The 19,881-nt window shown below is 43.8% G+C and overlaps 2 protein-coding genes across 2 annotated transcripts; one reads left to right on the forward strand and one right to left on the reverse strand.

Annotated features, from left to right (window-relative positions):
* rdh14b (retinol dehydrogenase 14b) lies at nucleotides 1-3,337 on the forward strand. Its single transcript, XM_084082464.1, has 2 exons — nucleotides 1-456; nucleotides 1,558-3,337. Exons 1-2 carry the CDS (start codon nucleotides 103-105, stop codon nucleotides 2,194-2,196), a joined length of 993 nt encoding a protein of 330 aa, XP_083938590.1. The 5' UTR covers nucleotides 1-102; the 3' UTR covers nucleotides 2,197-3,337.
* A 4,606-nt stretch (nucleotides 3,338-7,943) lies between these two features.
* LOC311063385 (brain-enriched guanylate kinase-associated protein) lies at nucleotides 7,944-18,954 on the reverse strand (the record flags this gene model as incomplete). The annotated part of the gene is made up of 6 exons (XM_084082803.1): nucleotides 7,944-9,374; nucleotides 12,308-12,388; nucleotides 13,280-13,387; nucleotides 14,795-14,861; nucleotides 16,672-16,833; nucleotides 18,857-18,954. 6 exons carry the CDS (start codon nucleotides 18,952-18,954, stop codon nucleotides 7,944-7,946), a joined length of 1,947 nt encoding a protein of 648 aa, XP_083938929.1.
* Between the last annotated feature and the right edge of the window lie 927 nt (nucleotides 18,955-19,881).

Raw genomic sequence — 19,881 nt, forward strand, 5'->3', positions numbered from 1 at the left:
CTGTGGTTGTAGTCTCACGACGTTTCATGATACATAACTGTTATCACATGTGACCTTTATGTTATGTATACCTTGCTGCTCTGATATCCATAACCTGCTCAAATGTCCACAGCGGTCATCATCGCCGCTGTCGTCGGCGGTGGAGTGTTATACATCATGCGTCGCTTGTTCCCCAGTACAAAAAAGGCGGCCAAGCTCCTCCGGTATCCAGCCGACATGATGCGGGGGAAGACCGTGATAGTGACCGGGGCGAACTGCGGCATAGGGAAGGCCCTGGCGGGGGAGCTGCTCGGCCTCCAGGCCCGGGTGATCATGGCCTGCCGGGACCGGCCGAGCGCCGAGGACGCAGCCCGGGAGCTGAAGCAGCGACCGGAGCCCCACGGTGAGGTGGTCATCAAGCACCTGGACCTGGCGTCCCTGAGCTCAGTCCGGAGCTTCTGTCAGGAAATCATCCAGGTAAGTCGTTTAACTCGTAATAATAACTGTGTACATCTATCTATCTATCTATCTATCTATCTAGATAATATTACATTATAATGTATATTTGGTTACATGAATGTAACCAAATGGACCAAGCAAAATAATACTCAGTTACAAAGGATAAATGAGGACTGAGGATTTTACTATAGGCTAGTATGTTAACTGTCATGCAATTTAGATAAGGAACATATAACAGATGGGGAGGACTGCTAATTGTATTGGAATTGGAAACAGTAGTATACTAACATGAAAGTTAATGTTGATCATAGCTAATTGTTGACAAGTCTTCTCTTACACATTTCCTCTAAATATTGCCCAAAAATGTGTGGCTTTTTACTCTGATATACATTTACCATGTTCACAAACAGTTGTCAGTGTTAAGCTTTTGAGAATGGCTGATATCTAGTTTATTCTAGTCATTGTCAAAAGCAGCATAATAGACCATTGTGTCACCTCACCCAATGACCTGTGTGCCGTATGGGACCTGTCCATGGTGCTGAAATACGGGACCCAGTCCTACCTGTCAACTACATTTTCAGATTACTCTTGTATAGCAGCCATTTTGGCAGTAGTCAATAGTTACTAAACACTGTTATAAAATCCTTAACTCCACATAAGCCCTATTTTATACTTTGTCATATGATGGTGTCACACAGTGAAAATAGCCAATCTACAAGCTCACTACACCTCGTGATGCTCTGAGTTTTGGAGCTGTTAAAATATGTTGTTAATATCTTGTTTTACTAAAAACAGTAACTCTATATTACATGATTCAATGTATAACACTGTAGCATGGAGTCATGAAAGCATTCACAAGCCTGTTGGATACATTTGAATGAAATACTGAGTTTAACCCTTAAAAAATGGGAAAGCACCTGTCATTTTTTATTTTAGCATTGGCTATTAAAAAATAGCAGATATACAAGCTCACAGCGCGTCACTTCGTGCCGTACATCTGCTATTTTGGAGGGTTTTTTTTAATCTTGAAAGAACTACTGGTTTAGAAGGCATTTGTAGAATCGGTCTCAGGTCTTAATGGGTTAAACGTTTATTAATGCCTCTTTGTGGGCCCATCAGGAGGAATCGAAGATCGACGTGCTCATCAACAACGCAGGCCTCTACCAGTGTCCTTACTCCAAGACGGAGGAGGGCTTTGAGATGCAGCTGGGCGTCAATCACCTGGGCCACTTCCTCCTCACCCACCTCCTGTTGGACCTCCTGAAGAGCTCCGCCCCCAGCCGCATCGTGGTGGTCTCCTCCAAGCTGTACAAGTACGGACACATCAACTTCGAGGACCTGAACAGCGAAACCAACTATAACAAAGCCTTCTGCTACAGTCAGAGCAAGCTAGCCAACCTGCTGTTCACCCAGGAACTGGCACACCGCCTGGAGGGCTCGCAGGTCACGGTCAATGCTCTCACCCCGGGCATCGTGAGGACCAGGCTGGGCAGGCATGTTCACATCCCTCTGCTGGCCAGGCCCTTGTTTTATTTAGCCTCCCATGCCTTCTTCAAGAGCCCACTGGAGGGGGCCCAGACTCCTCTGTACCTGGCCTGCTCCCCGGAGGTGGAGGGGGTGTCGGGGAAGTGCTTCGCTAACTGTGAGGAGGAGGAGCTGATGGCCAAAGCCACCGATGGACAGTCAGCCAAGAAACTGTGGGACCTGAGCGAGAGAATGGTGGGGCTCGGGACGGGAAATGAGCAGACCGACTGTTGATTGTTTTTGACCGAATACCTCAATATCGATATTGTAGCAAGAATAGCAGATCTATAAGCTCACAACGTGACCTGCTATTTGACAATGTTTGAAAATATAAAAGAGAGCTTAAGTGATCAAACCAAGAAAAGACAACACTTATGCCATATCACGATAGTACAATATCCAAAATCACAGATGATATCCAGTCTAATTTCATGATGTGAGGATATGTATAATATTGATATATTGCCCAGCCTTAGGCTGAAGCATCATAAACTGATGCTGAATTTAATGTGTCCTTTTGGAATAATATGCGTCTTAGACACATATTCCTACCAGCTCCAGGGATACTGTTCCACAGCTAACTCTGTATTTATTATTATTGTTTTCGTTATTTTGGGCTCATTTGCAAGCCTTTATTATTTGACAGCGATAGTGGAGAGAGAGACACGAAAGGGCAGGAGAGAGAGATGGGGAAGGACATGCAGCAAAGTGCCTCAGGCCAGACTTGAACCCGGACCGGCTGTGGAAACAATAGTGTGTCACAGGAAAAATATATATATTTTGTTTGCCAAATGTTAATTAACCAGGGCACACTAGGAGATAGTCTACACTACAGTATGTCTGGGTTTTCAAAACTCAACATGTAAAGGGTCAAGTGTATGAAAAGTGTTTGCAAGTGCAAGTGCAAGTGCTACTGTATTTTTCAAAATTATGAATAAGGCTTAAAGGCCATTTCTGATGGAGAGTGATTGACACGGCTAGTAATTAATTTTTAATGAGAGTCAGGTGATTAGTTGGGACGCGAGGACAAGTTGAAGGGCGGAGAGGCAAGCGGGCTTGGTCCCGTGAAATTCTCGTGCTTGTTTCATGCACATGCCTTCGGGCGTCTAGCTGGATTGTGGTCAGCCTTTTTCCCACACTATGCGTGTGTTTGTGTCTGCAACACCACAATCCTGCTGATCCAAGCGAGAATGCCCCCATCAATCGCCCCCCGTCTGAAACGACCTTAAGTGGTTAAACACTGGTAGTTGACCAAATAACTGCAATGTCTCTGGTTGGATTCCAGCTGGTTACCTTTTTTCTCTCTCTCTTTTGTGTCTTGACTTTCTCTACACTGTCCTATTATCTAAATAAAGCAAAGAATTGTCTAAAACGATCCTTGGTTAACCAAATCAATACTGTTTGCAGCGGGCCAGTAGCTATCTGCAGTGTGGCAACATTTTAAAGGTACATTCTGGCCAAATTCATCCTGAACCTCATTTTCCTCTCTTTTTCAACCATCTCTGACCAAAATCGAATCACAGTTTTCACTTCAGAATGCTGACAATCTTAGTGCAAAACAAATAAGTTAAGTCTATCATTGCATAAGCAATGAAGCTGAAAACCTTAACCTTGCATTAAAACTAAAGCAAGACATGTCTTGAAATATTAGATTAAGATATTGACGCTATCGGGCAAAAACCTTGTCCAATGTATGTCCAAAACCATTACTTTTCAGGAAATGGAAAAAAGAACCTGTGACTTTTAATGTAGTCATTAATAGTCAAAAGCTCTTGTTAATATTTTTCTTTGGTTAAATATTCATAAAACCCACAGACAGAATTAACAACCTTTCAACCTGGCGGCCCTATTTTGTGCAACATTTCAAACATTTTCAAAACCTTTCTGAAATAGCCAAAATAGCCAATCTACATCCGCAATGCATGACGCATATACTCATACGGTGAAGTACAATATTGATTTACAACACCATAAAAAAAGCAAAAAGTAGAAATATGGAGAATATGGTTTCTGCCCAGCAGTGACACTATATATACTGTACCATTGCAGAACGCGCATGAAATGAATGCAGTCCAACAACCATACCGCTGTATAATGTAGGAAAGTATAAAGATTACATACGTATAGGGACACTGTATTGGCAGATGCTCATCAGGTTGGTTGGGACATCCCTCGTCACAAGTACCCTGATGGAGTGTATGAAAAGGAATCCTACATAATACTGAAACTGTCGGGGGGTTTTTACCATTATTTGTAAAAATGTTGACATAATGTATAAAAACTTAGATACGATTTAAGTTTCTATTTGAGAACATTTAACTTAGAAGCAAATAAGTAAAATGTTCCCTCTTCTCTTTGTGCGTTTGATGTGTAAAGTAAGTAGGCTATACATTAAACTTCAATATATGAAAAGAACATTTAACTTTAATTTTACAATCAACAAGTAAATATTAAATACACACAAACTGAATCAACTTTTATTTACCCACTTAAGCCCTATTCAAACATTTTAGAAAACCTTTTCATCTATAATGACATGCCCAAAATAGGGGAATAGTGATTAGAAATTGGGACACATTGGCTGCATAATCAAACTATGGCCGATTATATCGGCCAGCCAGACCGACACATTGGTCTGGCTCTAGTTTACATACATGAATTCCATGTGGTCTCTTTACTGCTTTTGCTGTGAACATCCTCTTTAAGCAGCATGAAAAGTGTATCTAGTTCAGGAGCTTGTGTTTGAACGCCTGGCTTGTACATAATTCAGCATGTCGCCTACTGTATTCCTGCAGTGTAAAAAGGAACGAGGGATTGAATAAACCAGTTCCCTCTTCTCTTTATGCGTTTGAAGTGTAAATGACTTGTGCTGTGTCTGGGAACACAGGAATAATAAGGTCCACAATGCAGATCAGTGAGATGATGATGCTGTGCTCTGCTTCCCTCCTCTGGTTACAGGCAGCTTGAATGGCGTTAAAAGTCGGGGCAGAAACCTTGTATCTCCACGTTTCAACTTTGCATGTTATTTCTTTTCCGTTTAATTGTAATGCCCTTCTTCATCACACTTAGTAGTGAAAATTGCAGATCCACAAGCTCAGAACATGTTGCACGTTGTGAGCTTGTAGATCGGCTATTTTTTGCCATGAAGTGGTTTAGTGTGTCTGTGGGATTTATAAATATTTCACCAATGTAAAGTCTGAACAAGACTGTGTGACTAAATAATAACCATATTGGATCCATTGGAACACAGGTTTATTTTTCCATGTCCTGAAAGTAACAGTTTTGGACATACAAGGTTTTTAAACCGGCAGCAACGTCAGAAAACATGCTCTCAAGTCGACAGCGTGGGAGGACAGCAGCCGTGGCAGTCATTTCAATGTGAGAGATGCATAATGTAGCATACAAGAGGTATATATAGTACCTTTATTAGAAGGATAAACCCCTTGAGATGCATCATCTCATTTTCGAGGGGGTCCTTAAGGTAATACTGAAGGATGTCTGATGGTGGATTTTACTACCAGGGGACGTTTGATGATACTCTTGCAGAATCTACTGTTTCAAATTCAAGAATAATATTAAATGTTTATGGCTTTGGGGCGTCCTTGAAGAATTTCTATAATGCATTATAGATCTACTTATAAATATAATATAGTTTTAATCTGCATTATAACCGTGATTGTAATGCATGATAAAAATGTTATACACTATGATCCTTGCAAAAAAGGGTCAGTGAGTGTCCAGCAATTGAAGTATTATAATACAATACATGACCTCATACAGTAAGTCATTATAATATGCTTTATAACAGTGGATCTCTAACATTTTCATATCAAGGACCCCCAAATTGACATATACTGTATTTGGCCACGGACCCCCATTTCAAAAGATTTTGTGGGACCCCATAAGAAAAGATGTATCTTTTCACAATGTTGTGAGCTTGTATATCAGCTATTTTCTTAAAGCCAAAACATTAAATTGGACTCCAGTGTTTAAACTGTTCCTCATTTTGCTGGGGACCCACTGGAACCCGACTTTAAGAACCACAGCTTTATAATGTGTTATGGTTATTGTCATAACGCATTATGAACATGTATGAGTGCTTAGAACTGTAATGATAAAGTGTTAAGCAGATTATAATACTTTATAATTATGTTTATAATGTATTAGGCATGGGGTAAAAGTATTACCGAAAAATGTTTGCCTGCTAACCCATTTCTCTGACTTCTCTGACTCCTTGAAAAACAGATCATAGTGAATCAGTGGGCCAAAATGTACATTCCATGTATTTAAGGTACAAAGTGTGACTCATGGATTTAGAACAAAAAAAGGATACTGGAAAGCTACTGAGCAGAGGCAACTGCATTCTGTACTATGATATTCAGTGAGGACCATACACTCAGACACTGACATTCACTACCTCAATTTGATAGACACACACACACGCACGTGCACGCACGCACGCGAGGCGCACAGCCGCACAGCCGCACATGCACGCGCGCGCGCGCACACACACACACACACACACACACACACACACACACACACACACACACACACACACACACACACACACACACACAGTACACTGAAACTCACTCACTCACTCATCCCATGGCCTAGGGGGCCGTAGGGGTGTCATGGTGGATACTTGGGCAGTCAGGGATCTCCAGCGCTCACGATCTTCTGCTGAAACACAATTATCTATTTAGGCATTTAACAGATGATCTTATCCAGAGTGATTAACAAAGTACAAGGTCAAATCAAGTGCCATGAACATTTTGTCAAAACCACAGTGAAGAGGTAAAGGAATTATCAGGCTGGGATATGTTACAAAGTTAACTAAAATAAAATAAATAACGTGCACATGGCTTGGACAAATGCATCATTTGTGCTTTATTATTGGAACAAAACAGAAGAAATATAGAAACATGCACCGTTGTCATAGAAACAGGGTTGCAGCGGCTTTATGGGGTGTGTGGGGCATCCAAATTTGAGGTAGAATGGGGCAGGAAAACCTCTCCATGGAATATAGAGCAAAAAATAACCAAACATCAACTGGTAAGACAAATGATTACATTTCAAAAGGATTCCATCAAGTAACAAAACAGTACATCCATCAATAGTTTCAAATTCAACTGAAGGAAGAAAACAATAAGATAATAAGTCTGACTGTCAGTGTTAAAGGACCAATTTGTTATACAACGTCCTCCCCTGTTAAACATTCATACTTCATATTCCTTCAGTTTATCTGGGCATCAAGTTGCCATTACAAACACTGGTCTGGGTGTGGTCACATTATGTCTGATTGGCAGTTGCATTTAAATGTACTGTACTGTATATACCCGTACACAGTAAAATCTTCAGTGTTGATTTATCCATTTGTACACTATCTGAGTTACAAACTGAGTTAAACTAACACTGAGGATTTTACTGTGTACTGTACACGTTTCTAGTATAATAGCAAAACTGCATTTACTTGATTGTTTTTTACGTTTTCTTGCCAACAGCTACATACAAAATATATCACTAAATTTGTATAGTTATAAGTATATACTATATATATATTTATACATTTGAATAGGGGCCTTAAATACATACAGTACACGTTCTTACAAACTTGCAACACTCCTTGAGCTGTAGTCATCTCCAAGAACTTAAATTCTGTGCTCACAACTTGCTTGTTCCGCCACTGCTGTGACGGAAACGGCAGGTGTCCAGCGGCTATCGTCCGACGGCTAGTGTCCAACGGCTAGCGTCCGAGGGCTAGTGTCCAGCGGCTAGCGTCTGCTGCCATACAATCTAAGCCTTAGTATGCTCAGCAATAAATACATGCTCATGATACTCTATATTACTGTGATTGTAATTCCTGGCACCTGCGTACTACTAAAACCATTTCATAATGATGCTATTAGAAGTTGTAGCTGTAATTACCGGGGGCTTTCAACCCCCCCATGAAAGAACATACCTGGTTGCCAAGTCTCTTAGTTCAGAAGTGTCCCGTATAGCTGGGCCTTGGTCAGACTGTCCTTCCTGGATAGACCAAGGGAGCCAAACATCTGTTGGTTGTAGGGCGGAGGAGGGGGGGGTGGTGGTGGTGGAGGTGGTGGTTGCGGGGGCAGGCTGTGCATCTCACCTTGGTAGTGCTGTAGGTCTGCGGCCATCTCCAGGGCCCTCTCGTTCAGGGACTCGCTGGAGCTGTCGGGGCTGCCGTCCATGTACTCCTTGCCCTGGCACCCTGCTGCCACGTCACCCTCCCTGTCCTTAGAGCTCCCTGAGTGGTAGAGGCTGGGCTCTGACTCCTGGCTGTCCTCCTTGGCTGCGTACAGGTGTGCCGGGCTGTGGGCCTGCCGCAGCCCAGGGCTGCATTCGGGGCTCGGAACCGAGGCCCCCCACGCCGCCGGGTCCATGACGCCCACCCCGTGGTGGTAATAGTCGCCGGCCCCTTCCTGGAAGCTGCTGTAAAGCGGGCCGAGGCGGATCTTGGCCGGTCGGACAGAGAAGTGCTGCTCTGAGCAGCTGTACGGCGAAGCCCGTCCGGGGCTGCGGTACGCCAGGGCGCTCAGGTCGTCCACGCTGAGCTGTCTCCACCGGCCGATCAGCTCCTCCTCCTCCGGGGCCAGCGTGCTGCCCCGCCGACTGTCTCCGTAAGCGACACTGGGGGAAGAGGATGGAGGAAGAGGCTCATAAGGCTCACTGAAGCAGGACGACATGGTGCGGCTGTAAACAGGCGAGCTGCCGTTCTGGTGGTGGATGGGCTCTGACTGCTGGAAGGGGTGGGCGTTGGCGAAGCCCCTTGGACTGTCGCTCTCCCAGGACGCGTTGCTCTTCCTCTCGTAGTCCCCCGCGTCCCTCCACTCCATGTAGAGGGAGTGGTGGTGTGGAGAGGATGCTGTGCTGCTGGGTGGCCCATTGCCCTTGTCCTCAGACCCCCCTCCACTGAAGCTGGAGTAGGAGCTGGAACCGGCCCCCAGGGTGGCGTGGAACTTCGCAAAGTGCTCCTGGGAGAAGCCGGGCGCGATACCCACGGAGCCCTCCTCCGGGTTGCTGTCGGTGGAGATCTGCGGACCGTACAGCTGCTGCCTCAGGCCGTGGACGTCCATGCTGGTCCGGCGTTCGCGGCGGCGGTCGTCGGGGCAGTACAGGGCAGTGTCGCTGCTGTACAGGTCAGATTTGTAGGTGGCCCGCAGGGTGCCCAAACGCTCGCCCCCAGCCATGCTATCCAGGAGGAAGCCCAGGTCTGGGGTCTGGGGGCTCGGCGAACGGGATGCCTGGCTGCTGCTGCAGGCCTCATCCGGTTTCTCAAGGGCTTTGGCGATGACAGACGCAGGGACAGAGTCGGGGTAGGAGGTGTGGCAGAGGGGCGACTCCTCCATGTGTAGCTCCATCACTCGCTGCTGAAAGTCAGCAGGCAGCTGAATGAGACAAGGACAGAGGGAAGGGAACATAAGTAAATAAAAATACAGCATACAGTAGATAGATACACAGTAAGTAAGTAAAAAAAGAAAGAAATACAATAGACAAAGAAAAAGCGTGCTTAGGGGTTTGTGGGTGTGTGAGTGGGAGAGTGTGGATTGTTAGGTTTGGTTCATCAAACATGTCCTAAGCCTATAAATGTAAATGATTTAGAGAAGTAGATTGAGCCGCAAACATATTGTTCCATTTAACCAAATTAACCCCAGCATTCGGTTGATAATGTATTCTCCCTTTATGTTCTTTGTAATTTTTTTCCTGTATTTTGTACCTTGTTTTTTTAGGATGTACAGTAGGATGTGTTGAATCTCTTTGTTTGGATAGGAGTGACATTGTGCTACTGTAGGTATTCTTAGCATTTCTCCACCGAAAAAACGGTATCTGCCTCTCCATAGCAACAAGTATTAATCCAACTGCAGCATATCGCCAACAGGATTCTAGTCTATTGTTGCTAATTGGCAATGGGAAGCAAGCTACTGTAATTATAGCTTTGTAGAGGCAATACTGAATATTTTCAAGTGCTCTCCTCACAAGAAGTGTGTTATTACAACTTTGCCCAAAATAAATGCCACTTAGTTACTGTCCAGCGCAACATTTTCAGCACGGCCGTTTTGAGCGAGAACTGTTATGAGATATTCAAGCTCATCATTATTATGTACCCTGTCAATACTGGTTTTGCAGCAAAACAAATGACTAATGCATCTCAGTAGGCGCTGAAGTGCCACTGCACTTATCAGAATGCAGCAGCTTTGTTCATCAATAAGCTTTCAATTATCTTCTGCACACATGACACGAATGACAGACTGCTGGACATACAGTGACTGTATAGTATATATAGCCCCTTGCACCCAAATGTTGTTGGCAGTGAGCCTGCATAGTCAGCTATCTGTTTTTAAATAGGGTGTGTATGTGTGTAAGGTGGGGGGTCAGGCACAGGAGATTTTATGCAACGTATGCATCATGTTTGCATTGATATTTCCATTCATCCATAAGGGCAAAGCATGGGCATGCATTCCTTAACCAGACTTGGACATTTGCCATGTGGATGAGGCAGAAGGCCCGGGGCTGATCCAGCGGAAATCAGCGCCAACAAACCCTGGCACAAACATTCTCATCAATACCTGCGTGCATTTTGCTCCACGTGCAACAATCACAGGACAACATGGCTGGTCTGTGGTCCACTAAGTAACCCAGGGGTTCCCAAACTTTTCCATGCCAAGGACCCCAAAATAGCCTCTGATTGCAACCGGCATATTATGAAATAGCTATATAAAAAAATGCTATTTGTGAAAATTTGGAAGATGACATGCTCAAATATTGAATAGATCTTTTAATATAGTGTACAGGTATACCTGTATATATGTTTTTATGATTATTTTTGGCCCCACTTTGAAAACCTGTACGCTAACCAATCTGTCTTTTCCTCCCATATGCCTCCCTTTCACACCCTACTATTAAGTACATCCTGCGGTAGTACATGCTTTATCACTGTCAAACAATTACCTGATTACTAATCCATCAGCAGCGTAATTACTGTCTGACATGGGCTGCATGGGGAGCAGTGCCAGGTGCACCACTACACTAACTATACAGCACCTACTTGGTTTATAACCCTGTCTCCTTGATGTGCTGACGGGCATCAACAGGGAATTCAATGTTCTTTTTCAATCCAGGCCCACCTCTCAGTCTAAGCTCCAGCCGAGCAGCTTTTATAGGGCTCAAACTGAAGTACTTTTTTGATTGTTTTGTTTTATTTGCTCCATCAAAAGTCTCAGTAAACACCTTCCCTGTTAAAAATTCACTAAGGCCTGGATCTCTGCTTTGATTAATTAAGGTTTTAGTACTACACTGCCTGGCTGAAACCACTGTGAAGAAGTGTACAGAAAGACATATTCATCATCTGAAGTCATTATGTTGTATGTCTCTGGATGTAAATCGTCTTAAAACAAGTAAAATAACTTAATACTCCCTGGGGCGAGATCATTTCACTTGCTTTCCCTGCGGTTTCACTTGTTTCAGGGAATTTTATAATGGTACTGTATATAATAACATCATAGATCACCCTGCCGGTTTTAAGATAATTTCAGTTGATTCAAGAACAAGTCGAGTTTCATTGGAATCAACTTAGGTGCCTCATATCATGTATGTATATTATAATTTATGTACAGTATGTAGGCATGCTTGTTTTTCCATTTCTTTAACCATGTCACTTCTACTATGCATATGAAACTGTGATTTTGGTCTGCTGCTATTTTTATACGCTGGATATGTTTTCCAAGAATGTCTGCCTACGGCAATGTAATTTATCCGTTGCTATTTTTTAATCATGCACCTTATATAATTTATATTGGACTTTGTATATTTGATTTGACTGTGCCTTCCTGTTCTGTGTTCCTTTCTTCTCTATTCTCTTTCCCTAATCCCTGTTCTAACAACAAAAAAACAAAAAATCACCCACTCTTTTACACATATAATGGTGTGATGTACAACAAAAATAATTCAAATTCTTCTGATTCATGGAGGATAATCTAAAGCTGCAATCCGGAACGTTTTACTTACTGTAGTGTACGTACAATATAACTAGCACATCTGCAGTGGTTTGAGGTTGTCTCCCTACTCCTCCATTGAGAAATGTAGACCCCCTTACTGGTTGACAAGTAGTACTGCCTGAGGCTCTTAAGCACAATATCTCCCCTAGTCTTACGTACTGCAGCTTTAATCACTTAAGCCCTATATAATTCACTGCATGACAAATACATTTTTTTGAAAATCTGGAAAACCTTAAAAAATTGCCCAAATTAGGGTGTGTGTGTGTGTGTGTGTGTGTGTGTGTGTGTGTGTGTGTGTGTGTGTGTGTGTGTGTTGAGGGCTTGACCTCAGACAGCTGGGTCCTGTAGAATGACTTGTTGCCCTGGAGAAGCTGGGCTGCCAGGTTGCAGTCCTTCCTGTACAGATCCTATGGAGACACAGCCAGCAACAGGTCAGACCTGAGCATCAAACCTGAGAGAGGCTAATGTCACAACTGTAAAAGATACTACAAGACATGTTGTTAGCTTGTAGATTGGCTATTTTTGACAACTGTTCGCCAATTACAGCATGATCAGAATGGGACACTAAGGTTCATGTGGTTAAAGGTACAGTAGGGTAAGTTATTTTCTTTGGTTAAAATTAGTGTTAAATAGCTCTATTCTCTGATAGTACTCATTGCTATAGACTAGAGAGTGTTTGTTCAGTACCAGGACTCTCCATGTCTCTCCAGCTCTTTATTAAACAGAAAATGCATTTTCAGGTCGGGATACCAATTTTATCCAATCAGGATAGAGAACTCAGGATACAGATTAAACAAGTGACATTAGAAGTGATGACACAAATAAATGAGCAGACAAAACTGGAACATTATAAAAATGAAGCTGATAAATGGGTACTCTCTCCTGATTGGCTGACATTTTGTCACCTAACTGAAAATGTATTTTCTGTTTATTAAAGAGCTGGAGAGACGGGGAGACTCCTGTTACTTAACAAACACTATATAGCAATGATTACTATCACAATATAGTGCTTTAACCTTTAAAAATAGTAGATCTACAAGCTCACAACACATTCGTGGTGTGACGCATTGTGAGCTGTCACGCTATCATGCTATTTTCTGGTGACACCGCAGTATAAGTGGTTAAATGTCTTGTTCAGGGACACTGGCATGAAGCCTGGAGGAGCCAAGTATAGAACCGCTGACCTTCTGAACACCCGGCGGAGTTCTGTCTCCTGAGCCTCGTTCGCCCAGAAGGAAAGGAACACAGTGATTAGTGAGATCAGGGAAAAGCTCAAAGTGTTCACGGAAGCCACTCACATTGTCCTCCTGTAGTTTCTCGATGGTGAGCTTTGCCTCCATCAGATGGTTGTTGAGAACTATGATCTCTCTGCTCAGAGCTCGCTTCTCGTCATCATGGTGCTGGGACTGAGGACAACAATGGTGAATAATTAAGAAACGTAAAAAAAGAAAAAGACACCCAAAAACGTACTTATACAGAGTACGCCTTATCCATCCTACCATCGGAGACATTGGAAATAGCAAGAACAAACTATCTCAAGCCATGTAAATGTAAAATGTCAGATTTATGTATATGGATATGACAGTATATGAGTCTGATGTACGCTCAGACTGAGACCTGAGGTAATTTTAAACCTCGAAAGCAGGATGGTAAAAGAAAAACGAATAATTCTAGGGATCTGATGAACTCTATGTGTGCAACACTTTACTCTTTAGAGTTTATTGTACCTCCAGCATTTGCGGCAGAGTTCAGCTGGGGTGAGCGTTTGTCACATACCGTCAGTATTATCGGCGAGTTCATCTGTAATATAATCAAATTCTATGCAGGTCACGAGGGACTGAGGGGTTAGACGAGGTTGTGGTGCCTCCGTAGGTAAGTGTCTTCATGATTAAGCTGACACAGGAATATGTGAGATGAATCAGTACCTAATGAGGATGCTGAGATTGCTTCGCAAGAGAGAGTCGCTAACTACATGAACCCTAACTAACGTCCCTATTCTGGGCATGTAATAATAGGTGAACATTCTGCAAAGTAGCAGGTCTACAAGCGTAGAGGAAAACAAGAAGGGGCCCAAGTATAGACCCCTTTCGGGACCCAGGGGTATAATTAAGGTCTAAAAATAGAATGGACAAACAAACAAAAGAACCACGCAACACATCGATAACAATTCATCTTTCTTTCACAAACAAGGGCGGGTGACCTCAGGTTACGGACAATCTGCGTTGATATCTTCATCTCAGGATGACAACTGCGACGTGATCATTATCTCGTGCTTTAAAAAACCGAGTCAAGCCGGTGAATACATTCAGCTGCCTATTCAGCGCCAGAGACACATGATGGTCATAGAAAGCTGGTTAATTGGATCTTTTCTACCGTGGGGGGGGGGGAGTGGTGGTTGACAAACGGAGTGAGCTGGAGGAACAATGGCCTTGCTATCACTCCACCACGGGAAGGAGGACAGCCAATCTTAATAAGCCGTAATTAATGTCAGTGGTACCAACAGCGGGGGCATTCATATTGAAATCAGCTCTCGTAGGCCTCTAAACATCACAGCTCGCTCATGGATGTGCTTTCCTTTCCGCCCTGTGTGTACAGAGACACACACACATAAATACAAACACACACACACACACACACACACACACACATACACACACACAGTTGAGTTCTTCTTGCAGATACACACATGCTTGACCAAAGTCATTCACTCAGTGTTATTTTGGGTTGAATTTGACATTCTCAGAGTTCAATTTATAGTTCAATTGGCACTGAGGATTTTACAATGCATATACTGTAGCTCAACAGTCACTTACATTTCGGTGTATCTTTTCCTCCAGATCTTGGTTGATCCTCTGCAGTGCAGAATACCCGCTTTGTATTCTAAGGCATACAGAACACAACGTTACGTATTATACCACTCCGTGTGGATACACCAATAACGGAGGACTTCCCAACACAGAAAATACACATTCATCGTGTTAACCACTTAAGCCCTATATACAGTATACATGTCGAAAGACAAATAGCAAAAATAGCCAATCTACACAGAGATTGTCGAGATTGTGTTACTACACTGCACTACAACTACACTGCTCCTCTGACTTAGTGAGAGCTAAACAGGGGGAACATTCACCCCTTCTCCACCAGAATCGTACAGCTTTTTGTTCATAAAGCTATCACAACATTTTTCCATTTTACTTCCAACTTAGTCGTTATGCCAATTCCCCCATGTGTATCCCTGCCACTGCCAGCCCCTGCTGTTGGTCTTGGGGAAGGTGTAGAGTAGACAACCCCATGTCTCCTCTGATACACATGGGGTCTCCCGCTGCTTCTTTTCACCTGACACTGGCGTTTCACAACTCATGCAGAGGAATAAGCTATGCTTCCCAGTTCCAATCCCTGCTGAACAGGCGCCCTGACCCAAAATGTAGGCGTCACTAGTGCAGTGACGGGGAACACCTCCCCTACTGACTTCCAATCCGCAAACACAGGCAATTGTGGGAGTGCCCAGTCAAGCTGGCACCATGGAGGAATCGAACCCCCAGTCGCACACGATGGTGGGCAGGAACTATGCTACTGTGCCATCTGGACGCCCATAAAGCTGTCAAAGCTTGCCCAGCAGTAGTGTTCAAGTGATGTTGAACTTTGGTAGAACCCTGGGTTGTGTGCTGTTACCTGGGAATGATAGAAGTCTGAATATTGTCAGTCACCTTCATCTGTTGCTTCTGTGCTCTGGGAACCATAGGTAGCCATTCCATTCACTCTCACTGCATGGCGAAACAGGTCTCAAAATAGCACTTTTAGCACATAGACAAACACAAACATTTAAAAACTATATATTCTTTATTATTTGTATTTGTTTATTTTGGGGGAAAGTGAAATGGCTATATTCATATCACATTACCCTTGATGTAAATTCTCTCCTGCCACAGAAATTGATAGCTTACCAATATCGGTGTAACATGAGCAGCAACAACAGTTTGATTCGTATTAGTTTACATAATAAGAGTGTGATTTTCAGATGTGTTTGATTTTTATGTAATGAGAGAAAATGGAATGACTATTTCCAGTTTCTCATTCACAGAGCACAGAAACTCCATTGTGTGTCCCGGCCAAAGACTCTTTTATTCGCTATCCTTTGAATCCCCCTGATTTTGCAGACTTGTATTGTTTGTTTTTACTTATGATTGTTTTTTGTATTTGTATTGTTTCTATTGCTTATTTTTTATTTGTGAATTTGAGCTGTAATAGGCTAACCCTATGTCCTCACAACTAACCCTAACCCGGTACAGACATGGGTTTGGTCTGTACATTACAACCGGGCGTTGTGAAAATAGCAAAAATAGCAGCTCTACAAGCTCACAACATGTCGCAATGCGATGCATTACAACCCAAGGTTCAACCAAAGTTCCACATTGCTTTAACCACATGAACACTAGCGTTAGCGTCCCTATTCTGGGCATGTCATAATAGGCAAAAATAGATAAACATTTCACAGAACAAGAATGTTGTGAACTTGTAGATGAGATAATTTAGCTATTTGACGTATAACAAAGTGTATAGGTAAGTGGTGAAACTTTTTGTCCTGTGTGCACTTGGTTATCCATAGTGCCCTGGCTTGCGTGTCACCAGTGTTAGGTGATTTGTTGGGTGAGTGTTAGTTGTCGAGGGTCAAGCCACTCCACTGTACCTGCGCAGTTTGTCAGTGAACTTGTCCAGCTCCTCCTGGGCACGGCGAAGCTCCGTCTCCAGGTACTGACGCGTGGACGCAAACTCGCTCTCCAGCAACTCCAGCTTGTGCGTGGTGTAGGACAGACGCTTCCGCAAGTCCTCTTTGTGCTCATGCAGTGAGCTGCACGTACATACACACACGCACGCACACGCACACACACACACACACACACACACACACACACACACACACACACACACACACACACACACACACACACACACACACACACACACACACACACACACACACACACACACACACAGGAGGATGATTACCTTGTATGCAAGAGCCACAAAGCTTTTTGATAATCATGCAGAAGCAATGAGGACGTCATATGAGGGTGATGATCAAGGAAAAGAATGTGTGACCAAAATGCTTTAGGTGAAGAAAACATAAAACACAGGACCCTAATGATGAATTCAGGCAGGGTTGGGTATGTAATTTACAGCACGGCAAAGTCTTTTTCTGCAATAAAGCCTTTCACCCCATCACAGAGGCCCGATCGTCAACGAGATCCGTCCTGCTGACACCCGCAGGCATGACTTAATCTGTGATGAAATATGAGCCCAATAAACTCTAATCCATCACGGGAATAGACTCCGAAGGCTCAGAATCACGGGGGCAGCGCCACCCTGGCGTGTAATTCAACGAGACGGCTATTTATGGAGCGGCCTGCATTACCTGTGCCCCCAGATCTAATAAAAGGGCAAGTGTGGGCGGCGAAAAGGAAGGAAATGTCTGTTGGCCGTGATGGATCTACGTGTCCGCGGGGCCGGTTAATGGAGTCCGTATTGACGGACAGACAGAGGAAGGAGGGTAATGGCTCTATCTGTGGCCGGAAAACAGATAGCGGGGAAGAGCAGGATGGAGATGTGATCATGTCGCTCTCTACTCTCCCTCCATCCCCTCCCTTCCCATTGTCTCTATCAATTTTCCTTTTTAACAACATTGTGTGTGTGTGTGTGTGTGTGTGTGGGGGGGGGGTGAGAGGGGGGTGGCAGAGAAGAGACAAAAACCAGGGCAAAGCCTCAGAGCGCTTTAATCACTTAATACCCTATTTTATACTTTCGGATATTCGAAAATAGCTCTGAGCTTGTAGACCGGCTACTTTCGAAAGATTTGAACACAGGATCTAGAAAAATCTTGATTTTTTAAAATTTTGCCTATAACAACATGCCGAAAATAGGGACGCAAGGGTTAAAGTGGTCAACGTGCCTGTGTGGAAGTGTCATCCAGGTTTTTCCGTGTCAAATGATTTGCATCCTGTGGCCTACTCTTTCTCTTGCAGGCCTAATCGGGGCAATTCAGTGACTCTTTATTGGACCTTATATTTGTAGCATAACCTAACCATTAAATGAATAACTAATTGTAGCAATGCACCGCTTTGGTGATTAATTTTGTACAGTCATACTGTAGCAACAAAGCCTCTTATAATTAAACAGATTCACAGACAAGACAGCCAGTACCCTAAATTGAACACTGAATAAGGCCTTGCTTATACTCAATTCCAAAATAAGGGGATAATGCCATTATGTAAATTTTAATCACTTTTTTCCCTACACAAAAGCCACGAGGAGCTGCAAAACCAGCAACTTTTATCGACGGCTAAAACGGTGTCGATGCAGGAATAACACCTGACAAGTGAATGTTTCAACGAACATTATTAACCACACAAATCCTAGTGTCCCTATTCTGAGCACGTCATAATAGGCGAACATTCAACGAAAACAGGTGGGGAAAAAATAGGCAGGTTACAAGCTTGTAGATTGTTTCTATTTGACAAACAATAAAGTATAGGATTTAAGTGGTTATTGAGTGACAGAGGATGAGTTTAAAATACGACCAGGGATGGGGAGAAAAACAAGAAAAGAAAAATAGTGCTCTACTTGCCGCTGAGTCACACATAATGAGCACTTTCATTCCAGCACTGATGAGAGGAGATGAAGAGGGTGGATGACTTGTTTGGTGGAGTGTTCTGGGGTCTGAGGCTGCCCCCAGCACCCCTCGACATGCGTGATTTCACAGGTGAGTGCAGAGCAGACACCTAGTGGGCGGACTGGAGGATGGAGGGGACGGACTAATGGACGAACGGATGGCTGGACGGATGGAGGTGACTGCTCCGGAGGATATTCGCCCTTACCTCTTTTTCTGGTGCTTGCCGCCATTTCTGGGAACTTTCAAGGCAGTTTTGCCAATATATATCTTTTTCATGGTGTGTCTGTGTTGGCCGCCTCTCATGTGTTTGTAATAATTGTTCGCCACGAGGAGCCGACACGCGTGTTAAGTTTATCCAGTAGGAGGTTGGGGCAGAGAAGCGGGTCGGCTAAGTTTGGCCTGCCGAGAGAATGAGCTCTGTGCCTGTGTTGACCCTGTCAAACAGAGCAGACAGACAGGTTGGGGACAGTTAGGATGAACAAACCTCGATGGCAATTTCTCCCCTCCCGCTCGCACAAACACTTATAACCCTTACAGACCAAACCCATTCATGTATGTGTTCTCACAAATGGATATATCCGCCCAGTCCAAATGACAACCGTTTGACAGGGCTAATAACACTGTCCCCTGAAAGAGCCACTTATTCGTGCAAATATAAATTCCATTCCATCCCCGCGTCTCTATGGAGTCGGCTAGCACAGATTGCCACCGTCAACTGGCAGACAAATTGTGCGGGTGATACGATGAGACAGCTGGCAACTGGATCAAAGCTCCACTAGCCTTCTGATCTGAACCCTGGACGGGCAAATCAGAGGGACAGTGTATGCACGACACCAAGGGGTCAATGACGTGCAGCTGGGCCACGGGGGCCAGGCGTTTTGCTTTGGGACATGTTACTGTTAATATAGCCATGCAGGCACACACTCGCACAGATATGCACATGCACACACCAACGGAAGCATGTCTGTGTAGAAAAGAACAGCAGCTAAACAGAAACGTGAAACCACAGACAGCAGGCAAATCCGATTTGTTTCTCAACAACTATCTTAAGACTGACTTTCCCCGCTGTTATTTGCAAGAGATTAAATTTCTTTAGTGTATTTTCAGACATTGTCGACCTCTGCATTCATTGGTTGGTTGCTGTGGAAATGAAGTAACGACATGGGTATGAGTAATGTTTAATTTATACTGAGTCGTACGATGGTGTTACCTGCTGAAAATGGCCGATCC

Source organism: Gymnoscopelus microlampas, assembly GCF_963454915.1.
Source record: "Gymnoscopelus microlampas genome assembly, chromosome: 16".
NCBI classification, from domain to species: Eukaryota; Metazoa; Chordata; class Actinopteri; order Myctophiformes; family Myctophidae; genus Gymnoscopelus; species Gymnoscopelus microlampas.